We start from the raw sequence: 24,273 nt of genomic DNA, 5'->3' as shown, positions 1-24,273 counted from the left end.
ATCTGTGCAAAATGTAAGGTTTCCTAAAAGCATGGAGGTACTAATGTTGTTTAAACAAGTACTGGGAGAATTCTTAAACAGACAGATTTTTTTTCATGGGATTTGCAGTTGTATATGTGGCAAAAACCCAAATTACATCACGAGGGAGATACCTGCACAAGAGATAGAGCCTTGCAGTGAGGAAGATCAGATAATTTGGTGCCTGATCTGAAAATAAATGGAAAGCACAACTAATAAATTCACAGATTATGCTACTTTTGGTGGAATGATGCATAGAAATCGTGTTTGCCAGAGCGATGTTGCCTGTTGGGTGAGTGGGGCTTGTTCAGATAAAATACATTTTAATACAGCCAGAGGGGAATTGTTTGTCTGAGAATAATGAGGCTGCAGCTGGCACAGAGGCCACGGCTTCCTGCACATTGTGACATGGTCCAGGCACTGCAAGGAGCAATCCTGCCTGTTGCACCCCTCATTCCTGCTGCTGTGCTGGCACAAGTGCTTGAGTAGCCAAATAGTGCCAGGAATTAAGGAATCAGGCCCTAAAAGGACACTTTTTTTTTGCTTGTGTTGGCTCCCTACTCTGCAGCTGCACAGCTTGAGGGGGGACAGGAGGATGTGGGGAGGGCACAGTGATCCAGGGTCCAGCACCTGGTGTTAAATGTCCAGTGGGATCCAAGGGGGGTTGGGGATTCAGGTTAAAAATACTTGGGGGGATTTCAGGTTAAAAATACTTGGCCTTGCCCATGCTCTGTGTGGAGGTCACTGTCCTCTTAGAGGAGCTGGAGTAAAATGCCTGTGTAATCACTACCAGCACAATTCTGTGCCCAGCAAGGTGGCTTAGCTTGTGCTGGAGATGCCTCTGTTAGATAATTCTGATTGAAACTGGGCAGACAGTGGCTGGACACGTGGTTGTACCAGTGTATCTGAACTGATAGAGCCCTGAGCTGGGGGGGATAGGGAGGTGATAACCAGAGCCTGCATCTGATGCAGCCAGATAACGTGTCTGATCATCCCCCTGCATCCCCTGGGAAGAAATTACCTGGGAAAGGAGGTAGGGAGGCAGGAACCTCAGCTGAGATGCCCTGGGCATCACAATGGGGTTCCAGTGGGAATTGGAGCACAGTTCTGATCCGTGCAAACCAGGCAGCTAGGAATTTGCATGTCCCCCTGTGACACTAGTGAGAGGGTCTGTACTTCAGTAACAATGCTCAAAATTCAGGAATAGCGGCAGAAAGTCATAAAATTAATCAACTCTGGCAGAAAAGTACTGCAGTTAAAAGACATGAACTGCACAGACTGTTTAGAATCACAGACAGGAATCAAGAGGGGTTGATTAGTCGTGTCAGGGCTTTCAGAAGGAGGAATTGGCTTTTTAGTAAAGAGGAGAAAAAAACCTAGAAGAGCCAGTGCCTGGGAGCAGAAACCAGTTGTATTTTAATTTGAAAGGAAGCACAGAGGTTTGAAGCAGCAATTGCAAGTTAGTGGAACACACTTTTAGAAGAAAGGGGAGATCCTCAACCTTTTGGTGTCTTCAAACCAAAGCCAGGGCCTTTCTGGAGGAGCTCTGTAACCAGCTGCAGCCACAGGGCTGGATTCCTGTGGCACGTGGTTGCTTTGCTCCAAAGGTCAGATGGGTTGGTGTTCTCTCTTTTTTAATGTCCCTGACTGATGGGAGATCAGTTCTTCAGGAAAGACCTATGGAATAGAGAGGATGAGAAGAGGCAAAGATACAGCACTGCTTAACCTTGCTTTTTTTATCCTGTGTTTGTTTTTTTTATGTAGGGGAGTTCCAAATCCCTGCAAGTTCCAGTGTGGGGCCTCTTCTCCACAGTGCAAAGGTATTGTTTCATTGTTCACACCCTCTATCTGCACCCTTCCTGAAGGAAAAAAACCCAGGGCCACCCCAAGCACAGCCTGAGCAATACACTCACGAACATGACTGTTTTCTGGAAAAAGAAAGGGAGATGTGATATGCTGCCCTCTACTTCAGCCAGAGCAAAGTTCCAGGAACTGCACTCTGGCATCCCCATCCTTTCAAGTATCTGTGTAAAAGGGCTGCTGGTGGTGAACCACTGAAGGAAAATGGAGAAAACCACCAAACAAACAAACAAATAAAACCCCTCCAAAGAAACCTAATTCAGCAGCACCAGTCTGTGCTTGTGTATTTGCATTTTGATGCAATCTTTCACTAGGTGTTCCTGTGCTGTTCCTGTTTTGGTTTTTACCAGACAACCCAGGACTGGAGAAGGTGGTGTCATTCCAAACACTGCAAATCAGGGCTGGCTCTTGTCTGTTGTAGAGGGGCTTGAAGAGAGTGCATCATCTTGAGATCACAAGGCCATAGATTATGTTATTGTTCTTGTGATTAAACCTGCTAATTCCTTGCAATTCACAGTCTTAGATGCAGATAATTCCCTGTTTTAATCAGTCAGCTGAACAATTGCTCAAGGACACTGGGAGCAGAGCAGAGGTAAATTTAGCATTTAGCAGAGTAGGTTCCTGAAAAAGGCACCAAAAAGGCTTTTCCTTGATCTGCTGAGGGGGTGAGCGTGGATGTGCCCGTGCTGGGAGGTGCCAGTGGTGCAGGGCTGCAGGAAGGGCCTGGAGCAGGGAGGGGAGCCCCGAGTGCTGGCTCGGCAGTGGGGCTGTGGTGCTGAGGGGCAGTTCCCGTGCAGTGAGCGCTGCTGCCACTCGATGGCACTCGGGGTGTGCGAGCTGCGGGCCCGGCTGAGCCTCCTCCCACCTCCCGGGGCCGTGCTGGAGGGAAACACGCTGTTCGTTGTCTCTGCCGGGCAGGGTTGCATCCCTGTGCAGTGTTCAGGAGGGCTGGGCTCGGCTGGAACTGGGGAAAGCACGGACAGATATTGTGAGCGTGTGTTGGCAGGGACTGTGCTGTGGGCATGATGTGGGAGAGGGAACAAGGGGTAAGGTTAATTTTGGAGGGGGAAGTTATCACAGAACAAATGTCCTGAGTTGGAAGGGATCCACAAGGATCATGGAGTCCAACTCCTGGCCCTGCACAGACACCCCAACAATCCCACCCTGTCCCTGAGAGCGCTGTCCAAATGCTCCTGGACCTCTGTCAGCCTTGGTACTGTGCCCACTGCCCTGGGGAGCCTGGTCAGTGCCCAGCCACCCTCTGGGGGAAAAACCTTTTCCTGAGATCCAGCCTGAACCTGCCCTGACACAGCTCCAGCCATTCCCTCCATCCTGTCCCTGCTCACACAGAGCAGAGATGGAGCTGCCCCTCCTGAGGAAGCTGCAGACTGCAATGAGTAGTATCAGGTATTTGCTGAATTCTGAAAGATCTGATGATGTCCGTGAGGCTGCACCAAGCTCCCTGGCCAGAGGGGAGGTGAGCAGTGTCCATAGAGCTTCCCTAGGTAGATGGCTGTGTAGGACAGGGAGATGTCTTTTGTGGACACATGACACCAGATGACATCACCCCCCTGGTAACTGTAATACAGCACAAACGGCTCTCACTGCTCTGTTTCCAAGCAAGAGTCTCCTGTAGGGTTGATATGATTTTGCTGCCTTAACAGCTCTCTTCTTTGACTCCTCAGGGTGACCCAGCTCAGCGAGGGCATTTAGAGGAAGCCGCTTTCCAATTGCAGCAGATTTTCCGGATTGATATTTCCATTGCCTTGAATATCCTCGGTAATGTGGACTTGGGTTTGTTTTGCCCTTAAACCACAGGTTTCTCATTTTGGAGGACCTCCAAAGCGTTGCAGGTCTTGTGTGAAGGCAGAGATGGCATATACCCAAGCTGAAGCCTCCTTTCAGCAATTTTAACTGTGCTCCAAGAGATTTACTGCCCTATGTCCCATCCTGCCACCAGATTTATATCAGCATATTTCAATCCAGGCTTGGTTGAAGCCTGCACTCTTGTCCTGACATCTGTAGTGGGAAATTAAGCTATCTCTGTCTTTTTTGCAACACAAGATGTCACATCCTCGTATCCTTTTTTTATTGTATGAGCTCATGGTCTTTCTGGCAAGCTGAAAAAGCAATTGCAGAATTGCAGCTTTAAGAAAGGCTGAGGGGAGATGCAGTGATCTAAGTCCCTGCCCCTATATACAGCACTAGTTGCAGCCCTGAAGAGCAGTGTGAGCCATACGCTGTGTTAGCCCATGATCCCTCTTTGGAACGAGGCTGGAAAAATCCCTAAAATGCAGCATTGCTGTTTTTCTTGTAGAAACTGTGGAGTGAGGATTCTTAAGCCAGCTGGAAGTGGCCCAGAGCCCTTGGCTTGAGCCAAGGAAGGCTCAGTGGCTGAGGGGGAGGTTGCTGCCTTCGGGGCTGAGTTGTGGCCGTTGCGTTTGCCCTGTTGTGACATTGTGTTCTCCTCAGGGATCGAGAGCATGAGGGCAGGGCACTGCAGGACAGGCTTCACCTGCTTCAAACTGGCTGCTGATCGAGGCTACAGCAAAGCCCAGTTCAACGTGGGCCTGTGCTATGAGCATGGCAGAGGCACAGAGAAAGACCTGGAAAAGGTATCCACGGCTTGTGGGGTTGTGTGTGTGCAGCACAGATCAGGAGAGTGGTCTCTGTTGGGTGCTCAGGAGCTTTTTCCTTTGAATGGGTGTGACAGTCATGGAATATCCTGAGCTGGAAGGAACCCACAGGGATCAAGTCCAACCCCTGGCCCTGCACGGACACCCCAGCAATCCCACCCTGTCCCTGAGAGCGTTTTCCAAACACTCCTTGAGCTCTCTCAGCCCTGGGGCCATGACCACTGCTCTGGGGAGCCCGCTCCAGTGCCCAGGCTCTGAAGACTTAGTAGAAACTGCTGGAAATAATATAAATTGTGGGTTTGCAGAGCTGACTTCAGTGCCATCGATCTCCTCAGGGATGTGCTCTGAGATCCCCTTTCCCACAGCTTCTGAGGGCTTCTCCAGGTGCACAGGCTGTGCCACCAGCACCCAGGAGGGCACCAAGGAGAAACCTGTCATGTTACTGTATTTAAGACACCATTGCACATCCGAGGGCTTCCTAAATCTCCAGTTTGGGAATGGTAACTACAGCCTGCCACCTAGTGCAGGCTGGCTGCAGCCAGCAGCTCCTGGAGCTGGGAAGAGCTGCAGAAGCAGCTTCTTTTGAGTAATTGTTGGCCCAGTGCCACCCCCTTCAAGTTGGGGAGGTTTGAGTAGAGCAGGCAGGGTGGTTCCAGGGCTCTGGGGCACTCACAGCCCCCTGTCTGGTTTAACCAAGCTGCCATTCCTCAGCAGGGAGGGGTGGGAGAGCTGGGGGGGGAACCATGTGCAGCTTATGATGGATCTAAACAGGAGTTAAGCTTGACCTGCCCAGAGAGGGGTCACATCATGTTGCAGGGCATGTATTACCTGGCTCCCACGGGTGGGTTTCTGTCTTTGCAGGCAGCTCTTTATTACTGCCACGCTGCCAGCAGCTGCCACCCCATGGCCCAGTACCGCTATGGGAGGTACCTCCTGCAGCACAGCCCTGGCCAGCAGTGGGACAGGCTCCAGAGGGCCCTGACGTTCCTGGAGGGAGCAGCAACGGCTGGGATCACAGAGGTCAGTGTCTGCAGCCTGGGGGGTCACAGGAGAGAGCCAGCAGAGAACCCTGACTGAAGGGCTTGAGCCACAAGACATCCTAGAAAGTATCGTTTGTGGGACTAGAAGCAAAATTCTTCCAACGTGCTTATCCCTGCTCACAGCAGGGGGCTGGAACTAGGTGATCTTTAAGGTCCCATCTAACCCAAACCATTCTGTGATTCTCTGATTATATATTTATATTCCTGACAGTGTCTGAGAGACAGCCCTGCCTGCACATGGGAGCTGGGAACCAGCTGTATCAGCACACTGAGTGTCTGTTTTTAATGTGGCTCTTAGCTCAGAGCCCTGGCTTAAGAGAACTGACCTACAGTTGAAAACATAGCTCAGTGTTCCATCTCCTCTCAATTCCAAGTGTTGCTTTGCTGGAGGAACTTCCACGAAATGCTTGAAGTGAGAACAGATCCTTACTTTGTAGCTGTGACTTGGCAATGACTCATCCCTGTGGATCTGTGTACCCTGCCCTCCTTTCCCTCTCTCCAGGAGATGCATTTAGGCCCATGTGCCATCTTCTGCTGGGAGTGCCAGTCGTGCTGGCAATGCCTGTGCCTCCTGTGCCACCCTGTTCCAGGAAGTGCACCTGCTGGATCTCATGGACAGCTCACGAGTCGGAGCCATTCCCTGGCTCTGCCTCCCACAGTGCAGTTTGAAAGGATATTCTGGTTTTTACAGTGTTGGGATGGTGATGAGAACTGTGTGTGTGGTGGACTTGATAGATAAATGGGATTTCTTTGTGTGTTTACCATGTCAGGCTGATTTTTCCTAGGACAGCCCCCCTTCTCCCAACAGGCTCTGCAGCAAGCAGGGTCCTTGGGACACTTGTCTTGCCACAGCATTTGAGCAACTTACAAAATCAGCAACAGAACTGGAGTAATTAAGGAGAAAAAAGCTGGCTGATCTGTACCCTGTGTGGTTTTGTTGCAGGCACAGGCTTATCTTGGAGTGTTCTACATGAGGGGGCTGCAGCCCCAGGAAAAGAGGGGTCTGAAGTACCTGCTGCTGGCAGCAAACAGTGGTGTAAGTAATCCCTCTGTAAACTCTGATTGTCCTCAGTTTGGGATTGTTTCAGGTTACAGGTGGCAAATTCCAGGGCTTCTTGGAAATGGGAGCAAGTGTCAGGATTTTACTGCACAGTGTGAAAGGACAGAGGGGAGTCTTGGTGCATCTTGGAGAGGAAACAGGCCCCAGGCACAGACCCTACAAAGCATGAAGGTAAAGACAGCCCTGTTTGGAGTTCTTAAAGCACCTGCTTGTATCCACCCAGCAGAATGGGACATGTTTCCCATTATGGAGCATCTGCACCCTCTTCAGTCAAAATCTTTCATTACTTCATCATTTTTAGAACTTCGTTGTGTCTGTCTCAAATCCGTTCTTCAAAATTGGCCCATTGTTTCTTGCCTTCTGTAGAGAGGATGAAAGGACTATTTCAGGATTCATTTGTTTCTTCAGGGACCTTTAACATACTTAAATACTTGACTCTCCTTTCACCCTCCCCCATTATTGCAGTTTCTGCTCACAGGTCATGTTGTCTACATCTCCAACAATTATCTTGCTTCCACTTTCTCCAAGTGACCCAGGCTTGTTTTCTTTGAAGGGCAGTGCCACAGTGTGGGCACAATGCTGCTCCTGAACCCTCAGCAGCACTCAGAGGAGCACAAATGTGCTATCCCACGTCTTGCAGCCACGTTTCTGCATCCCACAGTTCTGTTTCCTTACAGCACTGCCACGCTGTCCCCTTGTTTTCAGCTGCATTGTGAGAGCAAGTTTTTTTCTGAAGAACTTGCTCATTTTAACTTCAGTTCCCACGGCTTTTGTGCAATGGAAAATAATGAATAGCCATTCCCTGTTCTGCTGGCTAATAGTTCTGGTTGTGGTGCCCTTTAGTGTGTCCTCTCTGAGTCATTTCTTTTGCAGGCTGCACAGCTCTGGTTTAGTTTGTCTCCCCGTGCAGTTATGCTATTTTACTTTCCTTGTCAGCCTTCTCTCTATTTTTCTAATTCTCCTTTGACCATTTTAAGATGCTTGGACTAAAATTGGACTCAGGATGGACGTATGCCATGGATCTCACATAATGAGATCCTCTGCTTTGTTCTGTATTCCCTTCTAATAATTCCTAATACTCTTTGCCCTTTTGCCTGACACTGAGCAGTGATTAGATGGTCTCAGGGAACTATCACAGTGTGATATCACAGATTTCTTTCTATAAGCACTACTTTGCATTTGGCAATACTGTTTCTTTTGTGACTCTGTTGCCCACTCTTAGTCTTGTGAGATCTTCTCTAGTTAATTCTGTATAGTAAGTTTGACCACTCTGAACAACACTACATCACTTGCAGACTTTGCCACTTGGGTTTTCACCCTCTTTTCAGAGTGCAGACACTGTCAGATCACTGGTGGGACTAGGCCTGACCAGCCACAGCAGCTCAGACATCCTGGTACACAGTATCTAGTTCTAAATCTGCTAAAGATCTCTCAGAAGCTGCATCACTGGCTCCTTTCTTCCAGCCTGGAGTCAGATGTGTGTGCTGCACAATATCACACTGATTTATTAAACAGATGATTGTCATTTACTGGTAAGCCCTTAGCAACACAAAATCTGGCAGGTACCCCCCAGGAGATCAGTGTTTGGCATGTTTTGGTCACAGCCATGGCAGTTCTCAGACCCCATCCACCCCTCCCCATCTCTGGTTCCCAATGGATGCTGGCTGTGGATGTCCCAGAGCCTCAGCTTTCAGGGCCTGGGCTCCTTGGGGTGGAACCCCACACGTTCCCCTGCAAGAAGGGTCCATGGGTGTGTTCCTTTCCCACTGCCCTGGAGTATGAATTGGTGTTTAGTTGGTTAAAAGGATGCTGGGTACGGGTGAAACAAGGACAGCCCCGTTTAGTACAACTCCAGAGAAAGGCACAGGAAGTCCTGGATTCAGTGTTTCCCTGGTTGTTCCTGGGTGCTGCAGCGAGCAGGGAACTCTGACAAGTGTCCTTCCAAACACTGCTCTGCAGAGAGCTCTTTTCTACTTTGGTTCCCACTTTTTATCCTCCCTTATTTCATACATGCAGCCATAGAATATCAAACCCGTGTTAAAGAGTGCTGTGGAGAACTGAGCCTGACCTCCACATTTCCAGGGATATCTCAGTCACTTCTGCCGTGCTAATTTGGGGATCTCCTCTCCTGGCAGCCTCGTGTCTGAGGTGCTCATCCGGGGAGAGGTGGTTGGTGCAGCACTTCTGATTGAACCCTGTCTCTTGTCACAGCTGAAGTGCCAATCCTTCAACAAGTTTATCTCATCTCTAAAGGAGTTTATTGCTGTCATAAACTGAGACTTGCAACATTTTGCAAAGCACCCACTCACTGAGTTCTTTACTTGCCTCTACCAGCTACGTCCCAGACAGCAACACTTGCAATATGTTCTTTTCTCGTGGCTTTATTAAAAAACTTGCTACTTGATTTTTCCCCTTCTTTTCTTATCCTCTCCTTTTCTTTCCTTTTTTTTTTTTTTTTTTTTGCAAAGCCTTGTTTAGATCATGTTTCTGGCAGTCATACTCTTCAGGTTGTGCAGCTGGAAAGGTCTGTGTGACCACTAGCCCATGCAGTCTTTTTAATGTCTTGATTTCCTGCCACCTGAGACCCTTTTCTTCCCATTGGATCTCAAAGATAAAGTGCACAGTCAACACATAAACATGGCACAGGTTTGGATTTGGCTTCACTGATCCATCTGCAGCGACACCCTTTAGTTTCTAGTTCCATCTTACCCATGTCTGAGGGGTTCAGGTGCTTTCTCTCTCAGTGTTTACTTGCTTGATTTCATTTCTGCTGCTCGAGATTTCTTCTGCAGTAGCATCAGGTGGGGCTGAGCAGGACAGTGCAGCACTGGTGTGTTAAGGGCTGCCAGGGGGAATCTTCCAGCCCTTGGCAGCAAGTACCTCTGTGGCATTTGTTAGTTTTTACAAGATTTCAGTGTGAACTGTTGCAGGGCAGTCCCGGGGCGTGCTCGGAGTCTGGGTGGGATCAGGATGTGGGTGCAGCCAGGGCTGCCCAGATCCTCTCAGCTCTGACCCCTGAGACAATCAGGATGCTCTGCAGACCCAGCTGTTCCTTTGTTCCCCTGACACAGACCTGAGTGTTGAAGGGAAATCGGTGAAATTAATTGGAAAGGGATGGGAAGGAGCAGAGCCAGAGATAGCTGGGGGGAAATTCTGCTTTGCTGTGTGCTCGGAGGAGGGACTAAAATACTAAATTACTGAGGGATAGAGGGGTAAACTTAAGAGGGTGACCAAAGATAGAGCAGTAAACTTTAAAAAAGGTGTTAAAGACTCTGTGCTCTCCTTTCCTGTGCTGTTGTCACTTCTCCTGTGCTCTCTCCTGTGCCAGGATGCGCAAAGCAGGTACCACGTGGGTGTTTGCTACGAGCAGGGCCTTGGGGTGCAGCAGAACCTGGGAGAGGCACTGAGGCACTACAGGGAGGCAGCTGCTGCTGGGAACAGGCACGCCCAGGAGAGACTGAAGCTGTGGGAAGAGGAGCTGGAAGGTACCACAGGGTGGTGGAGGGTGTGGGCCTGCAGGGGGACTGACCCCATAATAGTGGGGCCTGTATTGCCAGAGGAAGGGTCACATAGGGCCATGGCACTAAGGAGTTCTTTTGACTGAAGGGAAGGGACTACTTTTCCTTTTCAGTTGTTTCCACTTCTGACCAGCTCTTTCCAGTCCAGCTGAAGTGGAGAAGCCATTCCCATAGTCTGATGTGTCACAGAATCATTTAGGGTGGAAAAGACCTCTGAGATCATTGAGTCCAACCTTTCACAGGTTGGATGGGGCCCTGAGCAACCTGGTGTAGTGGAAGGTGTCCGTGCCCATGGCAGTGGGGTTGGAATGGGATGATCTCCAAGAACCCTTCCAACCCATTTTGTGATTAATATCTCGTTTTTCTGTCCTTTCAGATGTGGCAGCAAAGCATCCATTCCCTTCAGGAATACGAGCCTCTTCCTCAAGCCCCAGTTTCTGGGCTCTGGAGCCTGTGTCTGCAGATCTCCACAGCACCCAGCCAGGATGTGCCCTCACCCTGCCCCACTCTTGGAGCACAGACAGACTCCATGTGATGCTGCTGAGCAGTGCAGGATGGAGCCGTGCCTTCGGACACAGGACAGTGCCACTGGAAAGGCAGTTCTGGGAGCCCCACGGCTGCTGTTCCTAGAGCAGGCAGTAAGTGACACCAGCACAGGAGAAGGCAACCTTTAGTCTGTGTGGGGCTGGAAACCCTTAGTCTGTGTGGGGCAGGAAGCAGACTGGCAAGGATTGGAAAGGGAAAGCTTCCTGTTCATGAACAGGAGCCATTTTTAAGTCTCAGGGGTTTGAGAATAAACTTTGTGATATTCCTACACCACCATATCATCTGATCCTCTTACCTTCCAATACAAGGATGTTGCTTTATGCACCTACATTTCTGTATAGAGCAATGTATAGACTCATGGCACAGGTTGCCCAGAGAAGCTGTGGCTGCCCCATCCCTGAAGTGTCCAAGGCCAGGTTGGACAGGGCTTGGAGCAATCTGGGATGGTGGAAAGTATCCCTGCCCATGGATGAGCTTTAAGATCTCCTCCAACCCAAACCATTCTCTGCCAGCGACCATTCACTGTGATGTGATTTGGGGTTATAATTCCAGTAGCCCTGCATGTCCTGCACAGTCCCCCAGTGAGGTTTACAAGCCACCATATGGTGATGTTGGCAACTAACCCTGTGATGGGTCTGGCCCACACTCTCTGAGGCAATTTGCTGTCTCTTGAAGGCAAGTTCCCACAGTGGCTCTGCTACCAGCACAGTCTGAGCTCAGCTCTACGTTGCCAATTTAATCTGCTTCCAAACCTGTGCAAGCAAGAGAGTGAATTCTCATTATTAGGACACAGGTTTTTTGGGATATGACCTGTACCAGTGAGAGTGACAGCTGCCCTCAGCCATCCTGCACTGGGCCTTCAGTCCCCAGTTGTCATTCCTTCAGCCCTGGCAGTGAGCTGCTCCCATGGGTACCACCCTCTGAGTCACAGTGAGCAAGGTTTGCTTCAAAATTTATACTGGACATGTTTGCTGAGCACGCCAGCTCGTTTCCAGTCAGTGAATAAGGGATGGTCCCAGCGGGAAGGCACCACTGGCAGGCAGCAGCAGGCAGCTGCTGGGATAATTCCTTCCACTGGGGCAGCTGGATCCGGAAAAAGGCATTTGTCCACACCAGTTTAAACTGGTTCAAGGGCATCTGTGCAAACTGCCCAGCTTCCTGTGGCCGTGGTGCTTGGTGCTCTATGGATGAGGCTCTGGAAAACAAAGGCAATGGCCCCATCCTGAACTTGCTGTGGTCTCCATTCAGCAAGGGAGGGGCACAGCTAGCCCTCAGCACATCTGATTGTTCTTCTAGTCTGGTCTCTCTGCTCAGACCAAGCTTTCTTCGACCATTTCCTTTATCAAGCAGGATACAATTAGCAGGAAATTCCTGGGGTGGATTTCCTATGCTGTGATAACCCACAGCGTGCTTACGCACTGGGCAGCTCGGGGCAGGGGCTGGGGGGTTGAAAGCAGGATCAGGAAATTGAGCCAAGAGGGAGGAATTTGTCTCCTTTTTAATTTGCTTATTATAAGGTATTTCGGTGTAAAGATTGTCCTTTAACAGGCACATCAAAGCAACTCTGCAGAGGAAGGTGTGAGGTTTGTCCTCTCCGTGTGCTCCTGAGATGCTCCCACAGGGCTGCATCTCCTCAGTCCCAGAATGCTTCCCTTGTGGTTTGCACAGCTGCAGCTCAGTTGGAATTTGGCTCCCTGTCATTGTTTTGGTGCAGGAACCTGTTTTGTTTGTAAAACAAACCAGCAAGAGATTTCTGTTAGCAAACCCAGGACGAACCCATCCGTGTATAGATGCCAGAGATGGGCTCATCTGTGCAAGCATTTCGGAGGCTCCAAACACAGCAGTGGATATTTTGGGTGTTAAACAGTCCACCTGGGGAAATCTTACTCTGTTGCTCTTGTCATTTGGTTCCAAGAGCAAGAGGAAGGGATAACTTTCTCATTTACTCTGCTGTAAATGATCTGTATGATTGTCTGGTGCTGTGTATACACCTAAAGCTGGGAACTGTCACCTCCAGGTGCAGGGAAAAGAACACGGGTTGGACACTGTTGAGATGGTCAAGGATCGTGGTGCCTGTTCTTTTTCAACTTAACAGCAAAATGCAAGCCAGAAATATCACCCAGAGACCCCTGATGTGACAGCAAATGAGCAAATCTGCTTTGGCCCTGTACACATTGTGAGCTGGGGTGTCTGTGGTGAAGTCAGAGCAGTGTTTTTGCTGTGAAGATGTGAAGGGAAGCAGGCAAAGTGGTGAGAGCAGTGCCCTGTGTCACCAGTGACACTGCAGTGCTGGCAGGGAGGTGATGCTCACCCTCATTCCCATCTTTGACCCCCCTCCCACCTACACAGCCCCTTCTCCAGCATGCCCCAAATCTTTTCTGGTGTTTTATACCATAGCTGGAAGGCACAAACTCTGGTACAGGGAAGAGTCCCCCGTGTGTGCAGGATCCAAAATCCCTTCCCTGCCATCCACACACTGCTGGGGAGCCTGTGGATGCACTGCAGCTGCCTTCCCATTCTCTGTGAGTGCAGATCCGCCCTGGGGAAGCACAAACACCTGTGTGCTTCCTCCTTTGTTACCAATATCTTAGTTTTCCCACCCATGCAATTATCCCAAAACTGTCTTACAGCTCACACACAGACAGATCAAAGTGAAAACCCATAATAAGGGTGAAGCTGGAGACTGAATATTTCAAAACAGTGTTTTCACGCTTCCCTTTTCCCAGGTTACCTTTGGCAGACTCCAGCCATCTGTTGTCTGCTTCTGGATAAGGACTATGCTCCAAAATCCAATGGCCTCCAAAGAGAATGAAATAGAACAGAATCATTAAGGTTGGAAAAGACCTCCCAGACTGAGTCCAACCTTTGTCACCACCCTGTCAACCAGACCAGAGCACCGAGTGCCACATCCATTTGTTATGAGGAAGGAATTTGTGAGCACCTGGTGCAGCCGTAGGAGAGATGCCAGTGCTGATTTTGGGGTGTTTAACAAAATGCAAATTCACAGTGGTAGAACCACAAAAGCTGGAAGGATCAGTGGGAGACAACAGGCACATCCTCGCCTCTCCCAGCTGCCATTCCAAGCTTCCTGCACGTTTGTCAGCTACACTGCACCTTGTTCCAGAGAGGATAATGTTAGAAAAAAAGAGTTTTATTTAAATAACTGAAATCCTGGAGCCCAACTCTGCAGCACATGTCAGAGTCCATGACAGGTATTTGAACGTCCGTGGTGCACAGTCTGATCATGTGGACGTTTCTTGCTGTGATGTTGTTCCAACAACCCCCATCCCCTCAAAGCCTGTCCTGGGAGGAAGGGGTGACCTGAGTGTGCTGGGAGGCTGGAAGGGGAGGAAGGCAAGGACAGGCAGGTAGAGGGCAACTAAACAAGGTGAAATCAGTGATGGAGAAAGTTGATGGGGTGAGGCAAAGGAAGGACCATGCCTGTTGTGATTGTCTAGACACGGGCAATACAGTGATCCTGCTGGAGCCCACGTGTGCACCCAAAGCTCTGTCTGACTCCCATCTCCTTCTCACAGGCACCAGCAGAACCTACAGAACAGCAGCACTGTCCTCCAGCCCCAGGCCCTTCCCACGTGCCGACAGCTGCCGCAGGAGCCCCGCGCCTGTCTCACTGTGGACTTGGACCTTCTGGGACAGAATCATTTCAAAGAGGGTGCTCATCTCCGAGAGGAAGGTGCTGGTCAGCCTCGTCCCAGCAGCGCTGGAGTCAGCCCCAGCACCTTTGCCAAAGGTCTCAAAGGTCCTTGGTTTCTCCTGCCTTGCAGCCTCCTCCTCCTGAGAGGAGTGGGGGTTGTCGGGGGAGAAGACGTTGTCCTTGTAGCTGCTGGTGAGGGGGAAGGAGAGCCGGGCCATCCACGCTGGGTCTGCAGCTGTGAGCCTCTTGAGGGCCAGCTCTGAGGGAGACAGGGAGCAGAGGAGACCACAGGAGAGAAGAGAGGAAAAAAAATCAAATAAATAAAATTATTGATTAATGAGAAGATCTGAAATCACTGAGAGAAGTAATTGTAAACAGGTCTAGAGAGAAACTACCAAATCATACAACCCAGCAGCTTAGTAAAACCAAGCAAAATAGAACTGGTTTAAAACTATTGGGGTTTTTTGTTTTGTGTTATTGTAATAACCATTAGAATCACTTTGCTTCCTCATTTGTTGCAGCCTGGAGTGGCACTTCACTAAATTGTTAGCAAAGCCAGAGAGAGGGAGGGTTTAGGACTGGCTAAAGGGGAGCTGACAATGGAAAGCTTGCAAGGGGGAAGTATTGGACACAAAGATAGTGGACTTCCCTTCAGGGTCACTCCAGGGGGGAAATTTGCTGCTAAGCAGGCAGATTGAGACTGAGAAGAAATGGGTTATTGTGAAAACAATAATAGCAGAATGAAATTCTGGATTATAAAATGCACAGCTGGGTGGTTGAGCACTAGTAACAAACAATTGAGCTATAAAGTGGTTGTTCCTCGATTGGAAACAGCTGAGGAGCAGTGGGAGCCTGGGCTGGGGGTTGGGGCAGGCTCCTTAGTGCACCAGTAACGTGATTTTGTCCCAGAAATGGAATCATCCAGTGTGTTGGTCAAGGTATGAAGGCATATCCATGGTATTGTTACCGGGTCTGGCGAGACATGATTAGGAGAATTACACACAAATCTGATTATCCATCCAGGAGAGAGGAGCTGGAATGACACCAGGGCAGGGAAAACTCTGGGGATGAAAGCAGGAGTGATCCAGGACGACATGATGGACACTCCAAGAGTGGGGGTTACTGCTCCTAAGGAAGCAAGTGCTCCCCAGGGCCCTGCTGCAACCTGCCACTATTTTGAGGAGACAAGCACCGGCAAAGGAAATCTTTAGGCTTAAAATAGTGCTGGCAAAAGAAGAAGTGGTTACAACTGTCCATGAATAAACATCTCCTGGAAAAGAAAGGAAGGACCCCATAGCAGGGAGAGCCTGGAATAGCTTCCCCGTCAGACGGCAGGAAAGGAAACGGGGGTTCTTGTTTTTTGAGGTAGTTGGTAAACAAGAGTCCGTGCTGAGGAGCACAGAGCTGCCTTCCAGCCCCACGTTGTTCCTTCCCAAAGCATATCCCAGAACCCCTGGGGGTTGGAGGCAACCACCTGGTTTGTGAAACACTTTGAGAGCAGTAAAACAAGTCACGGGTGTCTGGTAACAAAACACAGCAGTCCCAGGGTGGCCAGAGCTGGTGTCACTAATAATTGTGTGGCTCTGACTTGTACAGTGACCTCTGGAAGGAGGGTCTCCATTCTGATGCAGTTATCCTGCTGCTTCCAGAGGATAATCAGTATCCTCTCCCAGCCCGGGACACAGGGTCCCCCCCCAGTGACTGAGACAAGGCTCCTTCCTCAGCCAACCAGTCCTTTTTCTCTGAAAAACTGCTTTCCTAGCGTGGAATGGGGGTGAGAGCTGGGACTCAAACCTGGTAAGGAGAGAAGGGCAAGTACCTCACTTAGGTTTTTGTTTCAGATGAAGCCCCAAAATTCTTTTGCGTTGCTTCACTTCCAGGATTTCTTTCTGCAATCTCAGTACTCTTTCAGTCACAATGACTGTTCCTTAACACATCACCCAAGAGTGCTGCAGCCCCATAGTTTTGCTCTAAAACACCCAGTTTTCTCCTCCCAGTCTGCAAGAAGCCACTGCATTCCCTGAATATTTGGATGCCTCAGCTCTGGAGCAGGACACAACCAGTCTGCTCCCTGCCAGGAGAGCCACGGCTCCGTGGGCTGATGGTCCTGTGGCCATGAAAGATTTTGATTAGGTTTGTTTAATTTGACTAATAACTCTTTACTGCCTTGTTTTAATGGTGCTTTGAGAGCAGGGGTTGTTTTTATCATCAATAAAGTTCTATCTCTCATCTGCTGCTGGGAGAGGCTGTGCTTGGCTGGTGGGGGTCGGCGTTAACAGAGGGGGCCGAGTTCATCCCGCAGCATAAACAACCCCAGAGCTGCCTGGGACTGATTAATCCCACAGTTCCTCCTGCTGGGAACAGCACAAAGGCCCAGACAGCCTCAGCCAGCTGTTAGGATACTCCTGAGCACAAGCAAAGCTTCCTTCCTCCCTCTCAGGATGCAAGTCCACTTCTCTGTTTGTGTTTGGGAGAGGAGGAAGGAGCCCGGCAGCTCTGGCGTCTGCGCCCTGTCGCCTTCTCGGGAAGCTCTGGGCTCATGGTGAGGGTTTTTCACCACTGGAACAGGGCAGCCTCCTTGGGAATGGCCAGCAGGATGCCACATGGGCACAGCCTCAGCATTCCCTGCTGGCATTCACTGAGAAATGGAACACGGTTCCTTCCCAAAAAGAACCAACTTGACATTGTCATGATGGGGAATCGTGCTCTGCAAACTTGTCAGGGTCTGGATGAAGAGTCCTGGATAACTTTGGACAAGGGCATGGAGTGATAGAACAAGGGAGAACACACTGACAGACAGCAGGGTTAGATGGGATATTGGGAAGAAATTCTTCCCTGTGAGGGTGGTGGGGCACTGCCCAGGGAAGTGGTGGAATCATCATCCCTGGAAGCGTTCAAAAAACGTGGATGTGGCACCTGGGGATAGGGGTTAGTGGTGGACCTGGCAGTGCTGGGGTGGTGGATTCAATGGTCTGAGAGGGCTTTGCCAGCCTTAATGATTCTGTGAAGTTCCAGTACTTTGGCAAAACGGTTTTTTCCTACCAGATCCAAGAGTGATGTGAGATGGTATTTCATGGATCTGCCCCACCACAGCATGGATTTTCTAGGATGCTCCTTGTGGGCAGGACTGGATCCAGACAGAGATCACTTTAATGGGATTGGTGCCTGTCAGTGCACCATGAGATGCACGTGGGCTCCTGTTCACTCCCTGCCCTTGGCTGCAGGACCTTTAAATCCAAAAACCTTTCAGCTCTCATTTCACCCAGCCTTTCCTTCATTTACTCCTTACCAGAACAAAACAGCAGGAAGGCAAATGGGGAGAAGCAGCAGGTTCTCTCCCTAAGGAAGAGCACCAAAAATGCCCAACTCTGGAATTAAAACCACCCCAGCAGCAAACCTCAACGAGTTCCTCTTCTTCCACAATGAAATTTCTGCTACAGGACATGAGTCAGCCCAACTCTTTCAAATTGAAATGCCAGTAGAGGAGATTTTTAGAACAAATCAATAAAAGGAACATGTAGAAAATGTCAGGCCCAGATGGTATTCACCCCAGAGAGCCAGAGGAACTCAGATATGAAATTGCCTGGTTTATTAGCTGCTGTTGGTTAACTACTGCTTCAAATGAACAGGGATCAGAGGAAGGGAAGGAGAAATTGTGACAGGAGTTTTTAAGTGTGTGAAGGTGAATCTGGTGCAGGCAGATTCATAGAAATCCTCCTGTGCCTGGCTCAGCACAGGGACAAGGAGGTGCTGTTCCAAAGGGAACCAACGTGACACTGTCAAGGCAGGGAATTGTGTTTTGCAAAATTGTTGGAGTCTTTGGAAGGGCTGGATGAAGAGTCCTGGGTGACTTTGGACAAGGGCATGGAGTGACAGAACAAGGGGGAATGGCTTCAAACTGCCAGAGGGCAGGGGTAGATTGGATTTTAGGAAGAGATCCTTCCCTGTGAGGGTGGGGAGGCCCTGGCACAGGTTGCCCAGAGAAGCTGTGGCTGCCCCCGGATCCCTGGAAGTGTCCAAGGCCAGGTTGGACGGGGCTTGGAGCAACCTGGGCTAGTGGAAGGTGTCCCTGCCCATGGCAGGGGGTGGCATGAGATGATCTTTAAGGTCTCTCCCAACCCAAACCATTCCATGATTCAATTCTATGATGACAGAGGACACCTGAGCTGGTGGAAAAGCACCAGCCAGGCTCTCAGGGACCTGAGCTGTCCCTGAATCAACAGCCAGGGACTAATGTGTGTTAAAAGCTGGGAAGTGAGGGTAGGAATAATTAATCTTCCCCACCAAGAGAGGTCATTAGCAGAGTCCCAGAGTGATAAATATCATCACAGTGATAAATGACATAGAGAAGGGGACAGTGTTGGTGTTGACTCTACTGAAACACCCAAAAGCAGAGGGTTGTGAAGGACCTAATAATGCTGAGAGCCATGAGTAACACGTGCCTGGTGGACTTCTGTGTCACCAACTGTTGGACAATTGTCCCAGGGAATAACATATGTACTGATGACTCTCCCACCATGCAGAGGAGGGGTTTGGGAGTCACCTCAACAGTCTGGTGACAGAGCTCATGGGGAGCTTGGGCAGGACAGGAATGAAGAACAAACCAGAAAACCTCCTTATACCCCCAGTGGCCCCTAAACACTGGACACAATTCTGGTCACCACATCTTAGTAAAGAGACACTAAAATTAGCAGCAGGTTGGTCACCGGAGATGAGACTGGATTAGAGGAAAGGGGAGCCTGATGGGGCTTGACAAGGACAACTCTCCACCTTTCTCACTCTGCATGGACTAGGAGACCATGAAAAGGAGGGGCTCGGGTCAGGGTGGGAAGCAGATCAACAAGTGCAATGTTAAACTGGACTTCACCCCTACACAACAACAGAGCTCAGCCTCACACACCAGCTAAACAACAGCAGAGACATCCACAGGAAAGGAGATCTTCCATAAACACAGGAACAAATCCAACGTGAAGCTCAGCAAATGCCTTTTTGCTGGGCACTGCCTGGTACTGAAAGCCTGGGATAGTCCAGCCATGCTGTCCCAAGCATCTGCCACTGTCAGAGCCACTCCAGGAGACGAGATGTCCCCAGGCCAGCCAGTTTGACCTCCTGAATGGGGTTAGTGTGTTATCTGAGGAGACCCCAGTGCCGTAACCCCCACCAGCCCCAGCGTGCTCCCAGTGGCGAGGCCACCTCACCTGCCTGTGGCTCCAGGAGGGTCTCCAGCTCCTCTCCCACCAGCTGTGGCACCGAGAGCTCAAAGCCGCTGTCGGAGTCGCGGTCCTCGGCCTCGCTCTCGCCGTGCCCGCTGTCCTTCGTGCTCTGGCAGTCAGTGTCCAGCCCTGCAGCCCTGCCAGGGGACACAGCACCCGAGTCACTTCAGCTCCCACCACAGCCCCTTGAAGGTGTTTGTGTCAGTCCCCCACAAAATGACCCAAGGAGGGGGTGTGGGCACCCTCTCAGAACCGAAGACACAGTGATTTCAGTCCCCACTAAAAAATCCATTTGGGGGTTGTTTGGGTTACACAAGGGGCTGCTATACATTTCTTCCCTGAGATGGGGTTTTGTTCTTCTTCAAGGAGATCATAGAATCACAGAATGGTTTGGGTTGGAACCAACCTTATAGCTCATCATAGAGACCTTCTGCCGTGGGCAGAGACACCTTCCACTAGACCAGGTTGCTCCAAGCCCTGTCCAGCCTGGTCATGAATACTTCCAGGGCATATCCATAGCAAACAGGGAGCTGGCTCCTCCCTATAAATTCAGAGGAGCTTCCCACCTGCAGGACCAGGTGAGGAACATCACAGCTCTGACCCAGCAGCCCTGGACCCACTGTCCCTCCCTCTCCATCCTCAGAAGATGCAGATGAGAAAGGTGGAGAAAGTTGTGTCTGCCCATGGCTTGGGCAGGTGTGGATGGGAGGACATCTGGCATCTTCAGGAGTGTTCACCCAGAGATGTCAACAGCATAATTTAATGGGAACACCATGAAGTTTGGCTCTGGGAACATCTTTGGCACACAGCTGGGATATCTCAGTTCTTCCATACCTACTGGCATTGTTTCCTTCTCTTGCCTCCTGGCACAAGGAGAGGTGCCCCAAATTCATGTCAACAGTCAGCAGCATCTCTAAGAAAGTGCCCAAAACCATGGGAAAACTCATCCTTGTACTGCTGCCTCCAGAGCTGGGACCCTCTGTGCTCCTGAGTGTCCTTGTCCATTACACTGGAACCCACTGGTTCCCTTACATTGTCCATTACACTGGAACCCCTGGCAAGGACAGGATGGAACTGCCAAAGGTGCCCCAGGAAGGAGGCCAAGGGCAGTGGAATACCAACAGGAGCACGGCCATCCCCTGCAGGGAGGACCTACCTGCCCAATCTCAGGGCGTGAGGCTTTGTGCTGCCCTCGGAGGCTGTTGGGGTTGGTGAGGCTGAAGCAGAGGCAGCAGAGTCACGAGGGAAGGGGGTGTGGGAGAGGGAAGGGCCGGGATGCAGCCTTACCTGCTGCCGTTCTTGGCCGTGTACTTGTTTCCCCTGTAGTTTGTTTTGGGCTGGAACTGGCCCTGGTGCAGCAGGGAGAGCAGCTGGGAGATTTGCTGTAAGGCAGGAAAAGCCTGTTGAGCCCCGGCGGTCGCCACTCAAGCTGCTTCCTGCCAGGACGTCCCCGCGGACCCCCCGGCCTTTTTATAGCGTTTCCTCCTCCTGCAGATGGTTCGGCAGCCCCGGGCAGGAGGAAAAACAAGCGGCCGGGAGCCCACCTGGCCCCCCTGCGCCATCTGCCTGCCTTTCCCTGCCCACACACTCCCCTGGGAACGGGAGCACGGGACTGTCCCCTTCTCCCTGGGACAGACACCCTCCCTCCCAGCTCCCAGGGTGTTCTGGTGAGCGTGGGGAGACCCTGCCCGTGGTGGGGTGGATGTTCATCCCACCCAGCACCTCTGCCCAGGGCCGGGGAAGGAGACCAACCAACGACCATCAGGGTGCACATTCCCACCACCCCAGGGTGGGCAAGACTCATGAAAGGAAGGACTGGAGGGGTGCACAGCTCTGAGAATGCCCAGGGCAGCTCTCACCTGCACTGGGGGTGACTCCATGGCAAACTCCCCTGTGGGGCTCTGCTCTGCCAGGGCCACCAGCGACAGCCGCACCAGGCTCCGGAGAATCTGCTGGTGGGGCTGGGGCTGCCCGGGCCCTCCAGCACCCACGGGCTGCTCGGGTGGCAGCTGGGGCTGTGCCATGGGTGGCTTCACCAGGCTCTTGCTGTGCTTTGGTGCTTCCGGGGGGCTCGCGGCCTCTTTCCCCAAATGTTTGGGTCTGTGGGGCTGGCAGGGCCGGCGCTGCAGGATGGGCAGCTCGAAGGTCTCCTGCTGCTCCTCTGAGTCTTTTTGGGTCCTCTGATTTCTCAGGGTCCTGTAGAGAGTGGGGGTGAGGTGGAGGGGAGGCTGTGGGTAGCCCCCTGGCACAGGGGGGGCTGTGCCAGGTGGATCCTCCTGGCAGGGCTGGGGGGGCTCAACCTCCCGAGGGCGGCCCCGGAGCAGCGGGATGAGATGGATGTCAGTCTTCTGGATCTGCCTGGGCGGCTTCTTGAGCTGCTGCTGCCTGTGGGCATCCTCTGCCTCCCTGCAGTTGTAGGCCATGCCATCCTTCTTCTCCTTCTTCCGCAGAGACAGGGTCAGAGCCAGGAGGAGAAGGCACCCGCCCAGGAGAGCAGCCAGACAGATAACCACCACCACGGGGAGGCTCAACCACCCGGGGTCCTGGGCTGAGATTTTGGAGAACGCCCCGTGATGCCGGAAAACCAAGCGGAGCCGGGCCAGGGTGTGCAGGGGGGTGTCCCCCTCATCACTCACCCGGACCAGCAGCTCCCGCTCGCTGCCGGCCAGGCTGCTGGCATTGCTGGCATTGAGGAAGACCTGCCCGGAGAGAGGGTCCAGGATGAAGAGCCCAGCATCATCCCCCCCCACCAGATCGTACCGGAGAGCCCCGTTGCTGCCAGAGTCCACGTCCCTGGCCACGATGGTGAAGAGGAAGGGAGTGCCAGCACACGATGCGAGTGTTGTGTTGGTCTCTGCTGCAGCCCCTTGGGTGCTCCTGTTCCCAGGGACCACCCAGAAGCACCCTGTCTCCACACTGACCAGGACAGAGAGCGTGGCTGCACCTCCCACCAGCGCTGGCATGGTGATGACGGGTGCGTTGTCGTTGCGGTCGAGCACGGCCAGCCTGATGGAGATGTTGGATGCCAGCTTGGGGTGACCTCCATCCTCCGCAGTCACCAGGAACTCCAGGCTCCTCACCTGCTCGTAATCAAAAGCCTGGAGGGCAAAAACATCCCCAGTGGTGGGGTCGACTGAGACCAAACCCGAAGCAGAGGAGTCCGGGATGCTGTAGGTGATTTTCCCGTTGAAGCCCAGGTCGGGGTCAGTGGCACGGACGGTGAGCAGGAAAGCAGGTGCTTCGCTGTTCTCAGCAACAGCAGCCTCGTAGGTGGCCCTGTCGAAGGCTGGGGCGTTGTCGTTGACATCGCTGATGCAGATGGTGAGGTGTTTGAGCACGGCCAGGGACAGGTCCCCCAGGTCCCGCACCACCAGCGTCAGGTTGTACTCGGCACGCAGCTCCCTGTCCAGCGCGGCGTTGGTCATCAGCACGTAGCTGTGGCTGTTGGTCCTCTTCAGCCTGAAGTGCTCGTCCCCTTGGCTGAGGGAGCAAAGCACTTGCCCATTGCTTCCTGAGTCAGGGTCACTGGCTGTCACCAGAGCCACGAAGCTGTCCTTGGGAAGGGCTTCGGACAGCACAGGCACCCGCGCGGCCCAGGTGACGTGGACATCGGGAGCGTTGTCGTTGACGTCCAGGACTTTGACCAGGACCTTGCAGTGTGCTGGGATGGGGTTGGCACCCAGGTCCCGGGCCTGCACATCCAGCTCGTAGGTGTGGGTTTCCTCGTAGTCCAGAGGGTGCTTCAGGATGATGCTGCCCGTGCGGGCGTCAACACTGAAGGTGCTCAGCACCTCGGGGGGCGCGTGTTTGCTCAGGCTGTACTCGATCTCCCCGTTGGGACCCTGGTCGGGGTCAGTGGCCGTGACTGTCACAAGGAGGGTCCCGGGCAGAGCATCCTCCCGAACCTCCACTGTCAAGGAGCTCTCTGCAAAGATGGGGCTGTTGTCATTGGAGTCGAGGACAATGACTCTAATTAAAGCAGTACCTGATTTTGGTGGCTCCCCGTGGTCAGTGGCTGTCAGCTCGAGGTCAAAGGAGGAGTGCAGCTCCCGGTCCACTTCTTTAACCACGACGAGCTCCGCATGCCTCATCCCATCAGAGCTGGAGATGACCTCCAGAGCAAAGTGCTCACTGGGGGAGAGGGCATAGGAGCAGAGGGCATTGGGGCCAGCATCAGCATCCAGGGCTCGATCCAGCGGGATCCGTGTCTGCAGGGACGCGCTCTCCGAAATCTCCAGCTCCAGCTTGGGCGTGGGGAACCGCGGCGCGTTGTCGTTGACATCCAGCACTTCAACCTCCACGTGGATCAGCGCCAGGTTTTGGGCAGCCAGCACGTCGAATGAGACCCAGCAGGGATCACTGTGCCGGCACAGCTGCTCCCTGTCCACCCGCCCAGCCGTGCTGAGCGCCCCGTCCCCGCTGCCCACACGCAGAGGGAACCTCCCGGGGGTCTCCATCAGCTGAAAGGTCTCCTCTGTGTCGCCGCTCTCATCCCCCTCAAAGTGCTCACGCAGTGTCCCAATGACCGTCCCCGGTGGCACCTCCTCGAACACCCGGTACTGCACCGTGAACGTGGCGACCTCCTGGGCGTCGGCGCAGAGGAACAGGTACCACCAGAGCGCCGGGAGCTGCAGGGCAGAACGGCCCAGCAGGAGGATGCTGCTGGCAAAGCCCAGTGTCCCCCTGCACCGGGGCACTGCCGGGGGCCTGCCCGCCCTCCGTCGCAT

General features: G+C 52.2%; 2 protein-coding genes across 2 annotated transcripts in view; one reads left to right on the top strand and one right to left on the bottom strand.

Moving 5' to 3' along the window:
• Positions 1-14,329, top strand: part of DELE1 (DAP3 binding cell death enhancer 1) — a 20,337-nt gene extending 6,008 nt beyond the window's left edge. The window contains exons 5-12 of the mRNA XM_027667649.1: positions 1,783-1,838; positions 3,564-3,657; positions 4,351-4,493; positions 5,376-5,534; positions 6,498-6,590; positions 9,943-10,099; positions 10,509-10,770; positions 14,215-14,329. Of these exons, the coding sequence (XP_027523450.1) occupies positions 1,783-1,838; positions 3,564-3,657; positions 4,351-4,493; positions 5,376-5,534; positions 6,498-6,590; positions 9,943-10,099; positions 10,509-10,762 (956 nt within the window). The 3' untranslated portion in view covers positions 10,763-10,770; positions 14,215-14,329. The remainder of the gene's footprint in view (positions 1-1,782; positions 1,839-3,563; positions 3,658-4,350; positions 4,494-5,375; positions 5,535-6,497; positions 6,591-9,942; positions 10,100-10,508; positions 10,771-14,214) is intronic.
• On the bottom strand, positions 12,528-24,273 carry PCDH12 (protocadherin 12). The gene is made up of 4 exons (XM_027667650.1): positions 21,406-24,273; positions 20,834-20,928; positions 19,532-19,683; positions 12,528-14,592 (listed from the first exon to the last, which is right to left on the bottom strand). The coding sequence occupies exons 1-4, from the start codon at positions 24,271-24,273 to the stop codon at positions 14,228-14,230; spliced, it is 3,480 nt and encodes a 1,159-aa protein (XP_027523451.1). The 3' UTR covers positions 12,528-14,227.

Source organism: Corapipo altera, unplaced genomic scaffold (assembly GCF_003945725.1).
Source record: "Corapipo altera isolate COAL_440 unplaced genomic scaffold, ASM394572v1 160, whole genome shotgun sequence".
NCBI classification, from domain to species: Eukaryota; Metazoa; Chordata; class Aves; order Passeriformes; family Pipridae; genus Corapipo; species Corapipo altera.
The sequence above is the reverse complement of the archived record's forward strand: the minus strand, read 5'-3'. Positions and strand labels throughout refer to the sequence as shown.

Bases quoted from the DNA above. Each gene is read 5' to 3' on its own strand.
- PCDH12 (XM_027667650.1), bottom strand. From the start codon at position 24,273: ATGCGACGGAGGGCGGGCAGGCCCCCGGCAGTGCCCCGGTGCAGGGGG. The intron at 20,929-21,405 runs GTGAGAGCTGCC...CCTGCCTTACAG, and splicing joins TGGAGTCACCCCCAGTGCAG to CAAATCTCCCAGCTGCTCTC. The intron at 14,593-19,531 runs GTGAGGTGGCCT...TGTCTCCCTCAG, and splicing joins CCTCCTGGAGCCACAGGCAG to AGCTGGCCCTCAAGAGGCTC.